At 45.0% G+C, this 19,138-nt stretch overlaps 1 protein-coding gene across 4 annotated transcripts in view; it reads left to right on the top strand.

Moving 5' to 3' along the window:
* SMARCA2 (SWI/SNF related, matrix associated, actin dependent regulator of chromatin, subfamily a, member 2) overlaps positions 1-19,138 on the top strand; it is a 180,573-nt gene that overhangs the window by 135,030 nt on the left and 26,405 nt on the right. For 3 of the 4 annotated variants that reach the window (XM_042963969.1, XM_042963970.1, XM_042963971.1), the window contains exons 28-29: positions 7,598-7,815; positions 16,380-16,433. In XM_042963969.1, coding sequence (XP_042819903.1) covers positions 7,598-7,815; positions 16,380-16,433 — 272 coding nt within the window. The remainder of the gene's footprint in view (positions 1-7,597; positions 7,816-16,379; positions 16,434-19,138) is intronic. The other variant, XM_042963972.1, reaches the window with a different exon arrangement.

The following is a 19,138-nucleotide window of genomic DNA, read 5'->3' as shown; positions in this document are numbered from 1 at the left end:
CCTGGCACCTGTGTCAATGGTACGTGTCACGGTTTGGTGATGATGCTGTGGCTGCTGCTGGTGATGATGATGGTGTAGGGGCATTAGAAGTATCCACCAGGCCATGTATCTTCAGAGGGGCTGGAAAGGAGACTCTGCTTTACCAGATGGCCCCAGGCTACAGTGCTTTTGATTTCTTGTGTTGTGTTCCTTAGGTGTTCTCTGCCTTAACTGGGCTATTACTGGTCTTGGCCTCTGCCTCAGGGGGAACAGGCACCCTACTCTGAGCCACCCTTTTGTTGGATTTGATGCTTTTCACCCAGGGCGCGTTTATAGCCCAAAGACTTTGTCTTGATGTCGTTTGGAAGCCCGGAGGAGGGCTCTGTTGCTCCTGGATGGCCTGTCCCAGGCAAGCCCGTGAGAGAACCATTTCTTTGGCTGGAGGACCTCCGTATGAGGTTCACTTCTGTCATTGTATGTGACCTGTCTCTCTCAAAACTATCACATTCTTATTCTTTTTTTTTTTTTAAGTTTCCTTCTTTCTTTAAATATTTATTTTTGAGAGAGAGAGAGAGAGAGAGAGAGAGAGAGAGAGACAGAGCAGGGGAGGGGCAGAGAGAGAGGAAGACACAGAATCCGAAGGAGGCTCCAGACTCAGCTGTCAGCACAGAGCCCGATGTGGGGCTTGAACCCACGAACCAGGAGACCAATGAATGACCTGAGCTGAAGTCCAACACTTATTGAGCCCCCCAGGCACTGCCAGTTTAGATATAAATATAGATGATATATACATAGATATAGATATAGATATAGATATAGATATAGATATAGATATAGATATAGATTTTTTTTGAGAGAGAGAGAGAGAGAGAGAGAGAGAGACTGAAAATCCCAAGCAGACTCCACACTGTCAGTGCATACCCCGATAGGGCTTGATCCCACAAACGGTGAGATCATGACTTGAGCTGAAATCAAGAGTCACAGGCTCAACCGACTGAGCCACTCAGGCGCCCCCATCATGTTGTGCTTTGTAAGCATTGAAATTGTACCACAGTCTGTTGTTACCTATCTTTGGCGTCTCATTGTTTATTTTAACATACTGAGAACCCCAAAGTGTGAAGTGACCGGGCCTCCCTGAGAAGCCTTCCCTGGGGCATGAGTGGGTTGCGAGTTACAGTAACTGATAAATGGTCTCAGGAGAAGAAAGCAGAACTGTGTTTCTTTTAATTCTCCGTCGTTTCTCTAAGCCTTTTGCTGGCTCACAAATTCTCTCTGCTTCTTTATTCCACCCAAGGGAGCTACAGCATCGTGCGTGCCTAACGTGTGAGAACAAAGGTGTCAGTACATCATGTTTGTAACGTGGTAGGGTCTACAGGGCCACCCTCTACTAACTCTTAACAGTCACGTTCTGAACAGAGTACTGTGCTTAATATTCCCCAGAAGGTGCCCTCTGGGTTCTTAGTTGATCCTGTGACTGAAATACTTTTTATGCTTCCTAAACTTTTTTTTTTCCCTCTTCCCACCCCACAACTGCTTTGACCTGAAATAGGGGTCTAATTTGCCTTGTCTCAATTGTATACGCGCACCTTTTCCCCCCTTCCCCTAGGTTTCTTTAGGTAGCTTCCTCAGGGCGTTAGGGGGAAAGAACACCTTGGTTCACTTTCGCAAAAGTGATGGAAAGTCGTTGAACAGAAATTTAGGTTAACAGAGGCTCCACACGCTTGCCACACACTTAATGGCCAGCATTGCCCATTTCAGTCTCCAGCACCCTGGTGCCTGAGGAACGAGTGAAGAAATGAGGGTCCACTGAATTAATAGGACATCAGTCAGTTGCACCACAGTGACAAAGAAAAAAGAAAAAGCCAGCATGATAAAAACAAAAAACAAAACCCTTTGAGATCAATTCATCTCTCTCCTTGAATATTTGAGGCATTTGTTAATAAGACTTTGAAGTTTGTGGATAGGTATGTCCTTCTATACAGGTGTATTCTCACATCCTGGGTATTTCCTTAATAACACATGAATGAATAAGAATTTTTGGAAAGGCTTCTAGTCACTAGTGAGGGCAAGACTGAACGTGCTACCTGTTGAATTGCTATAGGGTCTGAGGTCGGAAGGAAAGCCAGCAAGATTTCTCTGGTATTGTGTGCTGTGTGTGAAGGTGATGGGAACATGTATGAACCTGCAGTTGGGTTTGTTTTGTTTTGTGTAATATTTACAAAGTTTATTCCCCCCATCCCGGGACTTTTTTTTTTTTATTGTTGTAAAAAACACATAATGTGAAATGTGCTACCTTAACCAGTCTAAGTGTACATTTTAGCTAATTTGCTGTGCATTCATCACCGTGAGATACTGCAGAATGTTTTCATCATCCCAAACCAAAATTCTATACTCATTAATCAATAACTCCACACTTTCCCCAACATTCATTGCCTTGTGACCCCTGTTCTTCTTCCTCATGTAAGTTGAATCACACAGTTATCTGTCCTTTGGTGTCCAGCTTATTTTACCTTGGGAGTTTGATTTCGTGCCTAGTGATCTAACAGGTTGCTTTCAGGGATTGGTAATGATCAAAAACTTTAAATGGCCCCAGGAGCACCTGGGTGGCTCGGTCGGTTAAGCGTCTGACTCTTGATTTTGACTCAGGTCATAATCTCACAGTTTGTGAGTTCAAGCCCCTTTTGGGCTCTGTGCTGACAGTGAGGAGCCTGCTTGGAATTCTCTAGCCCTCTCTCTCTACCCCTACCCCACTTGTAGTCTCACTCTCTCTCTCAAAATAAATAAACTTAAAAACAAACACACAAACAAAAACCTTAAAATGGTCCACGGCCCCGAGTTCAAAATTCTGTATCCAGAAGTGCTGTGGTCTTTATTAAACCAAGTGGCTGAAATGGTGAAATGGGCTGGCATTTTTAGTAGGAGTTCCAGAACTCCATGTTCAATTTGTTGCTGTTATTAAAGATGCCTATTGTAAGAAAATTTCCCGTGAAATCTTCAAGTTTCTTTAAAAATCCACTTTTTTTTTTTTTTTTTTTTTTTTTGGTCATTGCTGCCGCTGGCATCATTACCTGTCTTACTGGCTTTCAGGGTCTCTGCAGGGTGTGAGGGAGGTTTAGCCTCCCCTAATATTAGAATCAAGTTTAGCAGCGTGTGAGTGGTCTCCAGGAAACACTCCTATTGATATGTAATTGTCCTAACCGCTTGCCTTAGTGCTTAGCCCTCAATCTGTGACCCCACCCCCACCCAGGCAGCATCTGGGGTCCTCTTTGGGACCCTAATTCAAGTTCCTAAGGGAGGAGGACCCGCCAAGAGAGCCAGAGCCCTTGTCCGTAGGCAGAAACGTGGTATTTAAACAGCAGAGCTGGGTATGAGAATACTGGATCTCCCATTTCCTATCCAAGACATTTCCCATGCATTGTCTTGATGTCTTTAGAATTACTCCTTTTGATTTTTCCTAAGATGGTCTGTTCCGCTGCTGGGTCTGTGCCCCTCTGTGTGGTGGGCTTACAGATACCGGGGCGGAAAAAGGCGACCACAGTGAAACAATGCCTCCTACTTGCTTGTGGCTTTTGTTTGCTTGTCTCTGTTTACCTATTCCCCGGGCATGGATCCCTTCTGTTCCGCCGGGTAGGGTTGTGAAGTCCCGTATTCACAGCACCCCCTTGCAGCGCGGGGAGAGGAGAGCAGGGATAATGCCCACTCTGCCGACCGTCTCTCTTCCCCTAAAAGACACGGCATGTGTCGGGATGACAGGGGCACCACCAGACCCACGTGTGGTGACTGATTCCTCAGTCGAGTCTGCCATGTGCCTTGCAGACTGCGAAAAGTGTTTGCTCGGAAACCGCTTACCCTGCAGGACTGGCTCCTGCATTTTGTTACCAGAACCCACATGCCGCTTTCTTCAGAGCTAATTGAAGAAGGAGCCAGTCTTTATCCGGTTCTGGTGTTGTGAAAATGTATTCTTTAAAAAAAAAAAAAAGAAGAAGAAGAAGAAAGAAAGAAAGAAAGAAAGAAAGAGAAAGAAAGGTGGGGGGGAGAAAAGGTTGCCATCCAGTGGAGGAAGGAGTAATTCCCAGCTTCATTCAGGAAAAACACAGGCTGGAATATGCTTAACTATTTTAACTTGGCTGGGGATTTTTATCACCAGAAGGGTTTTTTTTTTTTTTTTTAGTGACATTCGGAGCCAAATGGGTGCAGTGTGCCTTTAAGGAAAGAAGTGCCTCACCAAACTTCGCCGTAGTTGTATCTCACCGTTCGGAGAGGGAAGGAAAGTGTTAATTTCTTATTTGTACACTTTTTTTTCCCCCGACTTCCTTCCTATTCACTTCATTAAATCTAGAGGCAGTTCAGCATGGGAGCCGTCTGTATGTTGAATTAGGGCTCGCACTCTTGCCCAACACGTCACCAGTCGGAAACTGGGGGTTTGCTTCTGTGATTTATTTCATTATTGTGCTGGTAAAAGGTTTGGAAGGGCATTCTTTTCGGGGTAGTACTTTAGCATTGTGTAGCAAGTTTTTTTTTTTTTTCGTGGCACCCCCCCCCCCCCTCGCCTAGCACTGAGTTGAGTCTGTTGAGCCAGTGTAATAAATAATTTTTTTAAATAAAAGAACAGTTTTAAATTTCCATGAATAATTTTACTTACATGCAGGAGTAATCTTACTCTAGTTCTTTAAGTGCGAAAAGCACTGGGAAATATTTAGTGAATTGATTTCCATTAGAAAAAGACCCTTAGAAATCCCTGAACATAAAGTACTGCATATGGATGTGTTTGGGGTCTTTGGGGAGGAGGGAAGATGTTTTGTAGCTGACGGCATTCCTGCATAAAACCTTAATTTAAGGGGAATCATGGTCAGTACTTTGCGTGTTTCCTTGTGATTCCAAAAATCTAAATTTAATAAGAATCTGCACGTATGAGCAATTGCAATAAACATTGTTCCATTAGTTCCTTTTTGCTATTTGTTTTCGCTTCTTAGCTATTCCCAGATTTAGAGATTGATAAATCCAAATATCATAAGCTTATGCTTTGTTCCGTTTTTCCCCCCAAAAATTAAGGGGAGGGGGTGAGAGTAGAAATCTCCTTTTCACAACTTCCCCCTCTTCATGGATCCCACTGAAAAGAAAAACAATGAAAAATTTTACAGCACGAAACTGAAAGGGAAGTATCACAGTTGTTCGGGATTTTCTTTAAAGAGAAGAATGACATTGTATTAAAATGTTTGAACTTGGGAAACATGCACATTGCTTTTACCGACATGCATTTAATGAAAAAATTCTTTTATCCAAAAAAAAAAAAAAAAAAAGATCATCTGAGATTGCTCCAAAAACATGCAGCCTGTTTTTTTTTAAAGGCACTAAAATGAGGTTTAAGATACCAAAAAAAGAAAAAAAAAAAAAAGCTTAAACTGTTTTAATTTTTTTTAGTAAAATTGAATATTAATTTGTTTCCTTACTGGCTTAATTGTTAAAATGAGAATAAGAATCAGAAACCATCTGAGCTAAAAAATCTCTAATTCTGCTTCCTGGAATAATAAGGGGGGAAAAATATGATAAGTAGTTGTCAATATTAAAACAGGCTGAAGGAGGAAGGCTTCGGGCCTTGTAGTAGGTAGAATGAAACAGCAGATTTGAGTATCCACAATCCTTTCAGTATTAAATTTTCAGTAAAATAAAATTACTTGTATATGAAAACATAGCCTTTCCCCAGCTCTCTTTTTTTTCCTGATCAGCTGATGAAGAGACTAGCAGCTCGCTGCTTTGCTGGCTTGTTAATTTTATCCCCACTAACTGTGATTTCCGATAGCCGGCCTGCCGATAGTGGTAAGGTAAATATCCTTTTTCGTTGCCGTCTTGAAGATTCAGTAGAACTACATCCCAGGCATGTGTAGGTGTGTAACACATCAAAAGCCGGTGTTCTCCGTATTTCTGTGTGCAACTGGGTGCTTGAGGAGAGCATTACCATTAACTGTTGACAGCCTTGCATGCTGTATTTATTATTAGCATGTTCAGTCCCCAACATTTGCGGGACAATTTCCTTTTCTTAATCTTCGCTTAGCTGCAGTGTGTTTAGCTGTATAGTTTGGGTGTCCTGCTTTTAGGCAAATGAATATTAATGAAATAATGTGGAAGCTTTTTTTTTTTCCTCTCTCTCTTTTTTTTTTTTTCTTTTTCCTCATAACTCATCAGATCTCGCCTCCTTCATAGTGGTTATCTGAACACTGTAGGATCGTGATGGAAATTGTCTTTTGATTATTAAGGCCTAGCCTCAGACTGTCCCTTAGGATTCTGTCTGTGTGCATGTTGCTTCTTCGGGTTTGCACATTGGAAGATGCATAGAAAACATTCTTTTAATCCCACTAGCATTTTTAACATGCCAGGTTGTTTTGTGTTCTGCACCAGGTTTTCTTCATAAAACCTTTCTTTTTCAGGAGGCATTGTACACAAGTGAAAGAAATTATGTCTGAGCTGTAATCACTCTTTATATTGATTGTTATACTCACATGATCATAAATATTAGCCATGTTTGGTGCTGTGGAGAAATGAAGGTAATTGCTTTATGATTAGGGCTCTTTCAGCTACGAGAAAGGATTGATTAGCATTTGCATACTGGAAGCAATATTGAGAGCCAGGAGGAACAAATAACAACATCAGTTTATTTTGTGTGAGAAAGCAATCTTGAAATGCAATTTAAAGGTCTTTAAAAAATTTTTTTCTTTTTCATGGTCAAATTTTCTTTTATCTGTTTTGTTTCGTTTTTTTTTTTTTTTTCATTGCAGTTTTTCTTTATTTTTCTTAAGTTTTGAGATTTACCAGGGGGATAAAAAAAAAAAAAAGTTTAAACTTCTGGGTCTGTCACATGGATCTTTTAGCCATTTACGAACAGGTTTCTTTTATACCTGGTTGTTTTTATAGCTATTTTATTATCTCTCTGCATTAGTGCTGCTGGCTCTGGTTTAAAGCAAGCGTTTGCAGGTAATTGGAAAAAAGTGTTTGTTGTCTGTGAGTGTGTGTGTTCTTTATCAGATGGTTTAAGTGCATTTACCAAGGAATGTGGCTTTGTACTTCCTGTTTCCTTGTTTACTAATTGCTACGTTAGAACAAAATCTGGATGGAATAGGGATTTATGTCGTGAATCATGAGTAAATTGATGTAAAAGCCCAGAGAAGGGTCAGAGCTTATATGATCGTAAGGATGTATTCTTAGAGGAATTTTTTTCTTCACCCACCTCTTTTTTGTTTTGTTTTTCTGTTTTACCTTTCCCCCCTTTTATAGTAGTAAAACAATTCAGGCTTTTTCTTATATTGAGCTAAAATTTCATTTGGATTCAGCTACCTTTCAGACACTTCACATGTGTCGCCCTTTTTGTATTTGTCATTTCTTCTTACTATTAGTGTTTCCTGCCCTCGCTGTATTTTGTTCCCAGATTAGACTTGGCTTAAAGAATTATTTTATCCAATATGGCGGTCTTCCCTCTTCTTACTTGACTGATTACTGTTAACTTGTATTTTTAATCTTATTTTTGTTAGTTTTACTTGATTCTCATCACTCACCTTGGCTTTTTAAAATTTTCTTGATTAATCTCTTGTCTTGAATTTTCCTCCTTCATTCCCAACTACAACAGGCCATCGAAGACGGCAATTTGGAAGAAATGGAAGAGGAGGTACGGCTCAAGAAGCGGAAAAGACGAAGAAATGTGGATAAAGATCCCGCCAAAGAAGACGTGGAAAAAGCTAAGAAGAGAAGAGGCCGCCCTCCAGCTGAGAAACTATCCCCCAACCCCCCCAAACTGACCAAGCAGATGAACGCAATCATTGATACTGTAATAAACTACAAAGACAGGTGAGTGTTTCACTCCTACAACTCGCTCCCCTCCACGGAGACAGAGTTGATACTCACTACCGAGCAAGATGTATTTTAAGGCATGCGCTGGGTTGTAAGGTTCTCTCTGCTTTGTGTTTCATGGCTTTTGCCCAAAGGTGTCAGAAACCTCGTACCATTTTCACAATGGCTGCCATTGCTGTTTTGTGTGCTGTTTTCCCAGGCATTGTTGAGGATATTTGAAAATAGTGTAGGTGACAAAAATTAAAAAGACAGTCTCAACTGGAGGAGTCAGGACTCTTAAGGATCTGTGAAATACCATCCCGTTTGTAGAAGGACTGGAATGACATCGTGAAATTATACTTTTGGGCTGAGTTGTTTGGGAATGAAGAATCCTAGCATACTTAAGGTAAATATTTCGTGTCGAGACTGTCGAAAACCAAAGAGGTGCTTCGTCAGAAATACCATTCCTTCTTTCCTTCCAACACACTTGTATTTCTGAGCCCTCGTTTGAGCGACATCTCCTCCTTCCTAATGACACTGTATAGACCGCATGGTTTTCTGGTAGATGTACCTCGTTTTCACAGACCTTTTCAGTGTGAGTGTGGAGATACACACGCGGCGTGTTATCATCCCCAGACCTGTGTCGGTCAGCCCGACACAGTAGATAAACTAGTTGGACTACATTTTGGTTAGTTGTTTTGGTTTCTGCTTGATAATCATGTGATGCAGTTTTCATAGAAAGATCACATCTCGTTCCAGTTGAAAAGTTGATAGGAAACAAAAGAATTAAGCACTGTATTTCTCGCAGTTGCACAGCGGCATTTAATCCGGTTTTGGTTATTTTTTTATTTTTATTTTTTTTACAGTAGTGTTGCTCTGTACACCCAGGAATGTTTAACACACATAACGAAGTTGTGATTTTAGTTTTTCTTTGCGACTTTAGTGCTCGTTTTCTATCAGGAAGAAACCTCCTAATAAAGATGAGGTCGTGTAACCAGGAAGGAACTTTCCACTGAGAGGTTCTATTGTTGGGTCTTCGTTACATTATCTGTAAGGAGTTTCCAGAAATGGTGACAGGTGGTAGCACGAGGTGTGTGTGGAAGAGTCAGAATTTCCTGCCCTTTTTTGTGTTCCAGAGTTTTTAGGTTCTCTGCTTACTATTTTTACTACTTGTCTTTGTTGTTGTTGTTGTTCTTTTTTTCAAGTGCATCCCCTTGCATATTTCACACGTGGCAACAAAGAGCAGCCCCATTATATTGGGTTTGGAGAGGCCACTCATTGACACAGGGGGATGACAGCCATCCAGAAAGGAAGATTGGCCCACCAGTCTGTTCTTTGACCAGAGCGAACGGGCACACGCTTCCTCGTAAGCCAAGAATCAGTAACTGTGTCAGGTTTCTGTTCGCCCCCAGCCCTCCTGGAAGATATGCCACAGGCAGGAACGGTTTCCGGGAAACCAGCTTGGACAATGACGCCTTATTTTATCAGCCCCTGGTGTAAAAAAAAAAATAATAATAATAATAATAATAATAATAATAATAATAAAATAAGTAGAGAGGATCACCCTGCATAAGCCTCCAACTTCTCTGCCTTTGTCTCAGGAGAGCAGAGCGCGACATCTGTTACTCTGACCAGGTGCGCCTTGGTATTTGACAGGCATCTTGCTCATAACCTGCTGAGTGGAGTCTGGGGCGGCAGGAGCACTGCGCAGAGCCGAGAAGAGGTTTAGGAGCTAGGCCTTTTATTCCAGGTGACGTCTAGCTCCTCCTTTAACGGTGCAAAAGAGGTCACCAGCTGGTGGACCACAAAGTGCCCACAGCCTGATTAATTTCATGATTCATGTTGTTGGGTGGGGGACGGGGAGAAAGCAAACACATAAAACCCGGAGAGACTTCTTATAAACTTCAGGTGTTCTCCGTCCTTTTAGAAAAACCTGAAAATCATGCAGCGTTCTACCCAAGTTTCCCCAAGGTGATAACGGGTAGGAGTGAGGAGATGGCTACCCACCGCCCCCCACGGGCTCTCCTGCTCCAGCTTGCCGCAGCCCTCCCCCTGACCCGTCACCCTGCTAAATCATCCTTCTAGTGTGGGGTGCCACTTACTATTTATCATCGTGCTTTCCCACCCGGCCCACTTGACTCATTTATATCACCTGCTGGCTCCATAGGCTTCTGGGTGTTGCGCTTCCTGGCATAGATAGCTATGGGCTGACTCCTTTCCTAGAAACCACCACAGAATAGGAGGTTAGATCCCTTGCACCTCAGCTGAGCACAGCACCGTTGTTGATACACGAGCTCTTACGTGGGTTCAGCTTACCTGTGTTTGAATCTTAACTCCAGCATTTATCTACTACCTGTGGGGCGCTCGGGCGACTTCCTTAACCCCTCTGAGCCTCACTTTCGCCATCCACAAAATGGAATGATTACCGTACCTGCCTCCAGAGGCGTCAGGCGAGTTGGAGGAGTTAATGCAGGCCAAGCTTGCTTGCTGAGTCGTTTAATTATTAATAATCAGCCGTTCAGACTACTTTTAGCTCATCAGGTGGGTAAATGGAGCTCTGAGCACTTGAAAGTAAGCGTCCTTGCTAATACGTTTTCTATCCTTTCTGTCCCCTCACACCCTCCAAAAACAGAAAACACAGTTTCACTGGGACTGATTATCGAACATGTCTTTGGTTGTATTGTAGGGAAAGAATATTGAAATATTTTAGTATTCACACATCGAGTACTTTTTTCCTCTTGTTTTCTCTGGTTTCAATGTATTTATTTAACTCTTCCTTGCAGAGTACTCTGTTAAGGCCCGTTCTGTTAGCCCCCACATTTAGGTCCCTTCTGGAGAGTATGGGCCTCTTTCTCATTGCTGCATGTTTCATGTATATTTCGTGTTAGTAGTCTAGAAAAAAAAAAAGCACTTATTGTGAATATTTCGGCGTTTTATTTCTCTTCCCAAACTTGGTGCTCAAGTAGGAGGTGCTCAAATTAGGAGGGCCTTAATTGGATACATTGTTATATTTTTGTTGGTTTTAGAAAAATACTGCTGGGAAATGTACCTACCCCTCCATGTGCTGAGATTTTTGTACTGTTAAAGTCAGCTACTAATATAGTAACTCATCCTACCTGTGCAAGAAATACCACCTGTACTAACTTCCCTCCCCTTACCTCAAGTGTTAGGGTTCTGACAGTTGTACAGATTAGCGGTGTATTAGATAAGAATTGCCATCTATATTTAACTGATCTATAAGAATTAATTAGCTCTCATGAGACAGTTTTTTCAAAGTTCTTGCATGATTCTGGGACAGATGTATCTTTCTTTTTTATGAAGAACTAGGATAATTTAAGCATCTATTTATTGCCTTTGTTTTCAGTGCCAGGCTTTTTTTTTTTTTTTTTTTTTTTTTTTTTAAGGAGGATACTTTTTAAAATGTGACCCCAAAGAGCCAGTAATTTTGTGTGTTTCACACACAAATGTAAAATCTTTCTGCAGTAATTGCTATTTAAAGTTAGAACTGGTCAGCTATAGCTCATTCCTACTATTTTCATTCCCCAAATCAAGTAGTGTTAGAAGGCTTTGTTTTGACTTGTTATGATAAGCCTTGTTTTCTGTTTCTATAGGAGGCTTTTAAAAATCCTGTTCTAACCGTATGTACTATTTAACCTAAGATGCTTTTCCTTTAGAAAAAGGATCCATCCCAGTTTGCATCTCTACCCTTTAAAATTACCCCTGGGATGAGATCTAGAATAAGATAGTGAAGGGTAGGGGCTGGGAGAGCCATCCCGAGTCTAGAGACGTGGCTCGTAATTACTTGGATAATGGAAAGGTCTAGAGGGATTCGGGGTCCTCGCTCTCCCTGGCTCACCTTCCCACAACTCAGATGTGCCCCCCCTCACCATCTTTGACAGACTGCCATCCAGCAGTATGGACCCTCCCGAGAGTTAGTGCGCTGTGTCAGGGGGCAGTTAACGACACTGACGTGCAGCTGTAAGCACAACAATCCTTTCCTATAGGATTCAGCCCTTCTGACTTCTGGGTGTTCTACTTGGACGTTCAGAGAGTATGTCCGTCCGCATTCCGAGCAGTGTCCTTTGGGCACGGCTATCCACCTCAGGCCATTCTCCTTGAGGCTGACACACCTCCCTTTGCTCTCAGAGCGCCGTCTAGACCTACACCATCCTGGTCCCCTTCCTTAGGCACATCTTACTTTCTTAGTGTCCCATTTAGAATATGGCACCCATACCTCCAAAGGTATTCTGATGGCTAATTGCGGGGCAGTGAGCTTCCCTGGTCTGGATACCAAAATTCTGTTACCCTGCCTCAAGAGTGTCTTAACTTCTTCCAACAGCTCTGACACATGAACATGGGAAAGCTCCCCGGCCCCAAAATGTGTAGAAAGCTCTTTCTTCCCTTGAATATTGCCAAGGTTAGACGTCAACTAAGCGCTTGATTTTTTTGAGCCTGTATCTACCGACTTCATTCTTTCCCTTATGCAGCTCCATTTAACAGATTCTTGTCCCATTTTTCCAGTCTATTATTATAACATCCTTTTTATGCCTTTTTAAAAAATCATGTTTCCTTGTGTAAATCATTTCAGGTTTTTTGTTTTGTGGGTTTTTTTTAATATTTTTGTTTTGTTGTTGTTGTTTTTCCATCAGATTTGCCATAAGCTGTCTAAAAGGCAAAGGACAGATCTCTGTCATGTGCACCTGAAAATCACTTCAGGTTGACATAAATGTATTAACCATTAACCCTTTTTTTTAAAAAAAAAAAAATATATTTTTAAATGTTTATTTTTGAGAGAGAGAGAGAAACAAAGCACAAGCGGGGGCGGGGCAGAGAGAGAGGGAGACACAGAATCCGAAGCAGGCTCCGAGCTGTCAGCACAGAGCCTGACGCGGGGCTTGAACTCATGAACTGCGAGATCATTACCTGAGCCAAAGTTGGACACTTAACCGACTGAGCCACCCAGGAGCCCCTAAACAGCAATCCTTAAAGTTGATTAGCCGTCTGTAGTGTCACAGGACTGCGCCATCGTGTCCCCCACTCTGTCTGTCCTTTCTCAAGGTTATCAAGAAAGGTTGAAGCCAAGAGATACCACATTTATGGCCTCTCCAATCTATCCACCTAGAAACCCTGCCGAAAGAATAAAATGAGGTTAGCTTGCCATGGCTTTTTCTAAGAGACCCCCTGCTAGTACTTAAATGATATTATTTATCTTCTCTAAATAGCCCCGTGGCATCTGAATAATTTCCTCTAACTTTTTATGGAGGGTCCTCATCAAGCTTAGCAATCTCAAGTCTCCTTGTTCATTTTGACATGGGAACGCTGGCTCTTATCTCTCATCTTCTGACTCCACTTCTGTTCGTTGTGATTTCTTAAACGTTACTAGAAGCAATCCGCACAGTGCTTCAGGATGTAATTAGTTTGCAACTGGATACTTGAACTCACGTGAAGCACCTTCTTACGCCTGGTCGACAGTCCTGTCCGTCGGTGGCTTTTGTTCAACGTTTATTGCGCCTGACTTTTCAAATCTGAACATTGTCCTCATCCCTGAAGAATCTGGAAATGGAAGGTGAGGTTGTGTCCTCTCTTCCCTCCCTGACAATTGTCTGAAGACTGTGGCAGGAGCATTCTACGATGACCCGCCTCGCTGTCCGCAGAGGGTTGGGACTTGACGTCCAGCTTTGTGGACGGACACAGGGAAGCAGTGGGCGAGGCGGAAGAAACCTGCCTGGCTGGTCTGATGGGTGGACACAACCCTGGCCCACAGTGAGGTGATGGGGGTAGGGCTGGTGACCGCTGGGCTGCTTCCTCCCTGGCCCTGTTGAGGCTCCGCTGTCCTCCCTAAAGACGGACTGTCATCTTCTTGACCTGAATTTGCAGAATCCTTCCTGATAGGTCTGAGAGCGGTGGAAGGTCTTGGCTTGTTCTGAATTCCAGCTCACAGTGTAGAAAATCATTTATTCATCCTGGAAATATTTATGGCATCCCTCCTGTATTTCCAGCCCTGTACTGCAGAACAGGGCCAGAGGGGGAAAAGCCAAAAAACAAAACAAAAACAAAAAAACTCATAGTACTCCCCTCCTCTTGCTCACGGTGCATGCATTGGAGGAGGTAGACAGTCTTCCTTCCAGGAAGGAGGTGGCCAGCCAGGAGAATTCAGGGAAGCAAGGGGTCATGTGAGCCTCTTACATGAGGGCACGATGACATTAGTTCTTATGTAGGGTCACTTTTTAGAAAAACAAAAAACTATCATTATAAAGATATTTAACCTGGGAAAGGAGAGCCAGTGTGCCATTCCTTTACATTTCAGCTCCTTTCCAAGGACAGGGTAGACCGCAAGCCTTAGGACTAAATGTACCGTTTAATTCCTTTACATGCTGAAGTTGGGTGTGGCATAGCCCTCAAGTTGAGTAAGGCCGAGCTGCTGGTTTTGAAGGTCCCCATCTCATCAATCCATTCTCCAGAAGGGATGGGCTCTCGTTAAAAAAAAGAAAGAGAGAGAGAGAGAGAGAGAGAGAGAGAGAGAGAGAGGAAGAAAGGAAGGAAGGAAGGAAGGAAGGAAGGAAGAAAGAAAGAAAGAAAGAAAGAAAGAAAGAAAGAAAGAAAGAAAAGTTACTTAGTTGCCTGGTTTTGAGGTTTTCTCTCAAGTGCTTGACCTGATGTGCATTTACTGTGGTGGGGGGGGCTGGGGGGAGGTGCTTCCCACACTGATCACCCTCCAGAGGCTTCGATCCAGGGCAGACTGTTTACACCACTGTTGGGATTGTCTCACCAACACAGATTTGTAGTAACAGTATTTTTAAAGCCAAATCCGTGTCCCTGTACTCTTTTTTTGTGGTCGTTTGGGTATCGTGTACCTTTCTTCCTTCCCCCAAGGTGATCAGATGGCTGACCTGTGTAGATCTGTCCCCCTGCCCTCCTTATCCGAATCATCCGAAATGATCCTGCAGGGACCTCTCTTGTTCAGAGCCTCGCATCTCCCGTGAACTGTAATCTTCGTTAGTTTCAGCTCGCAGCACCTTGCCCGTCGTCCTCTGAATTATTTACAGCATGTTCTGTAAAATGTCTGAGGGAGTATTTACCATTCCCAGGTTTCTCTGCCTTTCTGACGACATGTCCTGAGACCACGTGGTCTGGTTTTGGCTTCTGTATCCCCGTGGTTAACATTACCATCAACCCAGTGTCCCAAATGAGCAGCACGAAAAGTGTTTCCAATTCTGTGCCTTCTTTCTGATACGCGCTCAGGTACAAAGTTCCTTTGACACGCACCCCAGCACCTCTCCTGGGTACTCCGTCTTCTATCGCCCCACATGCTTCTTCACTAGGCCCTTACCGTGTTATGGGAGGCCCGGCCTGGGGCAGCTGTGTGCTGCCTGTGTCCCCTGCCTCCAATCTGTCCCTCATCCTGCGTTTCTGGGGCCTGTAGCTCACTGTCGCACTGTCGTGTAACTTTGCATGGCTTCCCATTGCCTCCCCAAGTGCGATCAAACTTCTTAGTGCAGGGAAAGCTAGTCTTCCGTAGTCTGGCCTTAGTGACCTCCCAGCTTCGTTTGCCAACATGTCCCTTCCTGTTCTCCCTTTTATTTTAGACATTGCAGCTAATGCCCCCCCCCCCCCACCTTTTTTCCACTTCTCCTTGGTTTATGCCGTTCCCTTTGTGTGGTGCCTCACGCCCTCCGAAGAGTGGGAGTGGCTCTGAGAAGGGATTTTATGAGCGGCCACACGCAGCCTGCGGATGCTAGAGTAAGGTCTGGACAGGATGGAAGTTTTTTTTTTTTCCTGTGATTTCTCACACCCGGCCACTGCTCTGGTTCCCGCCACATAAAGGGACACCAGGGTAGCAGCTTCAGAGTTCTCAATGGAAGAGGCTTCCCTAGAGGCCCATAGAAGGGCCGGAGACCTCAGGTGGCCATTTATGGTCCTTTCCAGTCCAAATGACTGACTTGAAGAGAAGGGAGGTCTGGGAGGCGGAGCCAGCTACCTGGGTGGCGTGCAGAAATCAGGGCTGGCTGCTGTAGCAGCGTGCAGTGTGCTATTCAGTTTCCACTCCAGCTTTCTGAGGTAAGTACTAGGCCCGTTTTATTTACACGTGAGGAGCTGGCTCGCCTCGGATGGTAAGAGCACTCCGGTAAGGTCATGCTCCCCCACCCCCTGCAAATGCTGCCTGACTTCCCCCCGCTGCTTCTGGAGCAGTGTGCACGGAAGCTGCACCCTAATGCTCACATCAAACATGAGCCGAGGGAGCAGGAACCGGAGTAACAGGCATGTTCGCGTTTAAGAGAAGCAGGAAATGTCTCAGAGACGTCACGAAAAAGGTTTTTTCTTTTCTCTCCATTCCTCGAAAACTGTGTGTGTGTGTGTGTGTGTGTGTGTGTGTGTGTGTGTGTGTCAGAATGCGGTTCCACACATAACATTGTGTAGTTTCCCCCCCAAATCCTATGAGTCGACAACACGGGCAGGTAAGCAGTCTGAGGCTTGGAGAAGTGACAGGAATCTCCCCAAGGTCACCCACCATAGGAGGAAGAGCCGGACTGGGACTCGAACCCAGGTCTTCTGACTCCAGTGTTCTTTCTACTCTACCACAGGTGTAACGTGGAGAAGGTGCCCGGTAATTCTCAGTTGGAAATAGAAGGAAACAGGTCAGGATCTGTCTTGTATCCCCTTGTCTCTGAATACAGGTATCCGTCGGGACAGCAAACAGCCCATTTGCTCCCCTAGCCTCCCGACCACACCCACTTGGGGTGGGAGGCGGAGAGGCAGATATTCCAACCCCCCAGCCATGGCTTTTGAAGTTGTTTGTGCTGCGCTGAGGTTGGGGTGTGTCCGTCCTGTAAATGCCCTTCTTAGAAGGGCTGTCGGGAGCCGCCTGCCGGCCTGCCTGCCCACCTCCCCTCACAGATGGGTTTCTCTTGCTTCTCCCTCCCTCGGGCAGCTTCTGTCTTACATCCGTGGGCCTCCTCACTCCGTGCTGCCTTGCTGTAGAAGCTTCATGAACAGCCCGTCTGCTGCGTGGCTCTCCTGCAGGGTGTGAACAAATGTGTGCGTGCACACAGTGTGTCTGACGTTCTGGAGTTAACCCCAGTGTGCATGGGGTTTGCACCCTGCCTGCGCCATCTGGGTGTGCCTGCCCCGTGGTCCTAAGTGTCCCAAGCCAGTCTGTTGGACTTTTGTGTGCTTCTGCTGCTGCAGGTGGAAAACAGAACTGCTCTTTCTCGTAGGCATTTCCTGCGAATGAGGTGACGTTGGTCGCGAAAGGGAAGTGGGGGATGTACGTGATTTCTCGGGGTTAGGAACGATTAGTCCTACATTGAAGATGTCTTTCTGTCAGCTTGAACTTAAAAAAAAAAAAAAACAAAAAAAAAAAACGGTATGCCACTTGCTCAGCCATATTGCCCTTTTGTCGGTTGACCCTGCAACGTCCTTTACGGCATTTTCCCCCACTAGTGTAGGATCCAGTCTAGGGCCAGGAGGAAGCACTGAAGCCTCCTCCATCCGGCATTCCAGAATGGATGCCGATCCCCAGTTGTGTATGTAAAGAGATTAAACGTGGGAGTGATTCGTGCCTACCCGCGTCTGTGTGGGGATAGAACTGTTGTCCCAGACGGTTGATTTTTGATCATTCCTATTGGTGTTCGGTAAACAGTGTTCAATCCCAGAAGCCAGACAGACACTCCAACCATCATGTGTAACTGCAGGATGTTAAGAATTATGTTACATTTTGGCCATTATGAGAAAGAACTCAGTCCGGATTTGCATTTTGGGATTGAAATAACTTGACTTCATTAGTTTGGTCCGTTTAAATTCGGGAACATCTTGGGTAAACGTTTCCACCTTCACCACCCCGTCCCCCAACATGAAGAGGTGGCCTTAAGGTCTAAATGGCACCATGTGGCTAGACGCCCAACCCAGGAAACAAGGACAGACATAAGCTCCTTTTCCCTCTCTAACATCAAAATGGTCATGTGACCGTGAAAAGTGGATTAATCACAACTTTAAAGGGTATTGCAAGCCTCCAGTGTCACGCCTGGCCTTTCTGCAGAGAGGATATGGCTGCATGTAGTTGGGACCTAGATAAACACGTTTTCACCGAAGACACATTTAAACTAATTTCCAGAGCCACAGAGAGGGGCTCGACACTTGCCTCCCTCCAGGCTCTGGCATCTTTCTCGTCCCTTACTGCCCCATATGCTGTGCTTTCCCATAAGCCCCCGAGTTTATGATGGCTGTGGCAGTTCAGAGGCTGTGTTAGGGTGAAAGTGGTGTTTGTGCGTTCAGAAGAAGTGCTGAGCATTTTCTGTGTCTGTCTCTGTGCGAGTGTCGCAAGTGGGGGAGAAATGACTAAGACGGAACGCCTTAAAGCCTAGTTGGAAAAAGCGGTCAAGGAAGAACATGGACACAGTGGGAGTATACAGCGTGTGTATACACGGTGGGAGGGGACGGATGGGGCAGGGGCGGTGGACGCGTCAGGTCTCTGTGTGGGCCTAGTGGGAACCCCGAGGAGCGTGTGGGGGTGGTGGGTGAGGCAGAGGCACCCAGGCCCACGTGCGGGGGCAGCCCTGGCCATATGGAAACGCGGGCCCCTCTAGAGACCACGTGATCCCAGTAGGCCTGGACCACATCGTGCGGGGGATGGGGGTCTCGCGTGGGGGCGGTGGGAACGTGACTGACAAGATTCCAGAGCAGGTGTGAGCGAGAAGAACCCACGGACAGCCCTTGGATCTCTGTCCGTGGTGGTGAGTCCGCGTGGTGCCACTCAGGAATGTGGGTAGGAGGAAAGGAGGCACGTGCGCGCGCATGTGCCTGGGTGCCGCGTGCATACCTATCTACCGTGTGCGTGCATGCATACGTGCGTGTGTGTGCGTGCACATGCGACTACCCAGCCCACATACTCCATCCCAGGAAATCCGATCCCTCTCTATGGCTGTTCGCAGCCCTTGATGTTGTGATTATGTTGCTAGTATTGACCATCCTTCCAGGACCAGCCAAGAAGCTCTTTTAGAGGAAATCTATTTTTAGCAACATCAGCACCCGACGTGCTGCATTTCTTTGAATAGGGGAGGAAGGCTATGACTGTGGATCTCGGGCCGAAGCACCTTTGCCTATAGTAGCTCTAATTAGATGATGGCGAAATTGCCATAAAATGGTAGTGTGACCAAGTGGACACATTTGTAGAAAAATTCGTTGGAGGTGAAGAGCCTTTCCTCGTGCATTCCCCGTATCGGACGCTTCGGGCTCGGCATCACAGCCGACAGTTTATTCTATGCAGTTGCAGCCTGGTGAGGTCGTACATAGCCTTGCGCATTGTCTGGGATGATGCTCCCCAGACTGGGGTCCTCAAATTCCG

This window comes from Panthera tigris, chromosome D4 (assembly GCF_018350195.1).
Source record: "Panthera tigris isolate Pti1 chromosome D4, P.tigris_Pti1_mat1.1, whole genome shotgun sequence".
NCBI classification, from domain to species: Eukaryota; Metazoa; Chordata; class Mammalia; order Carnivora; family Felidae; genus Panthera; species Panthera tigris.
Note: the sequence above shows the minus strand (reverse complement) of the source record. Positions and strands in the feature narration are given on the sequence as shown.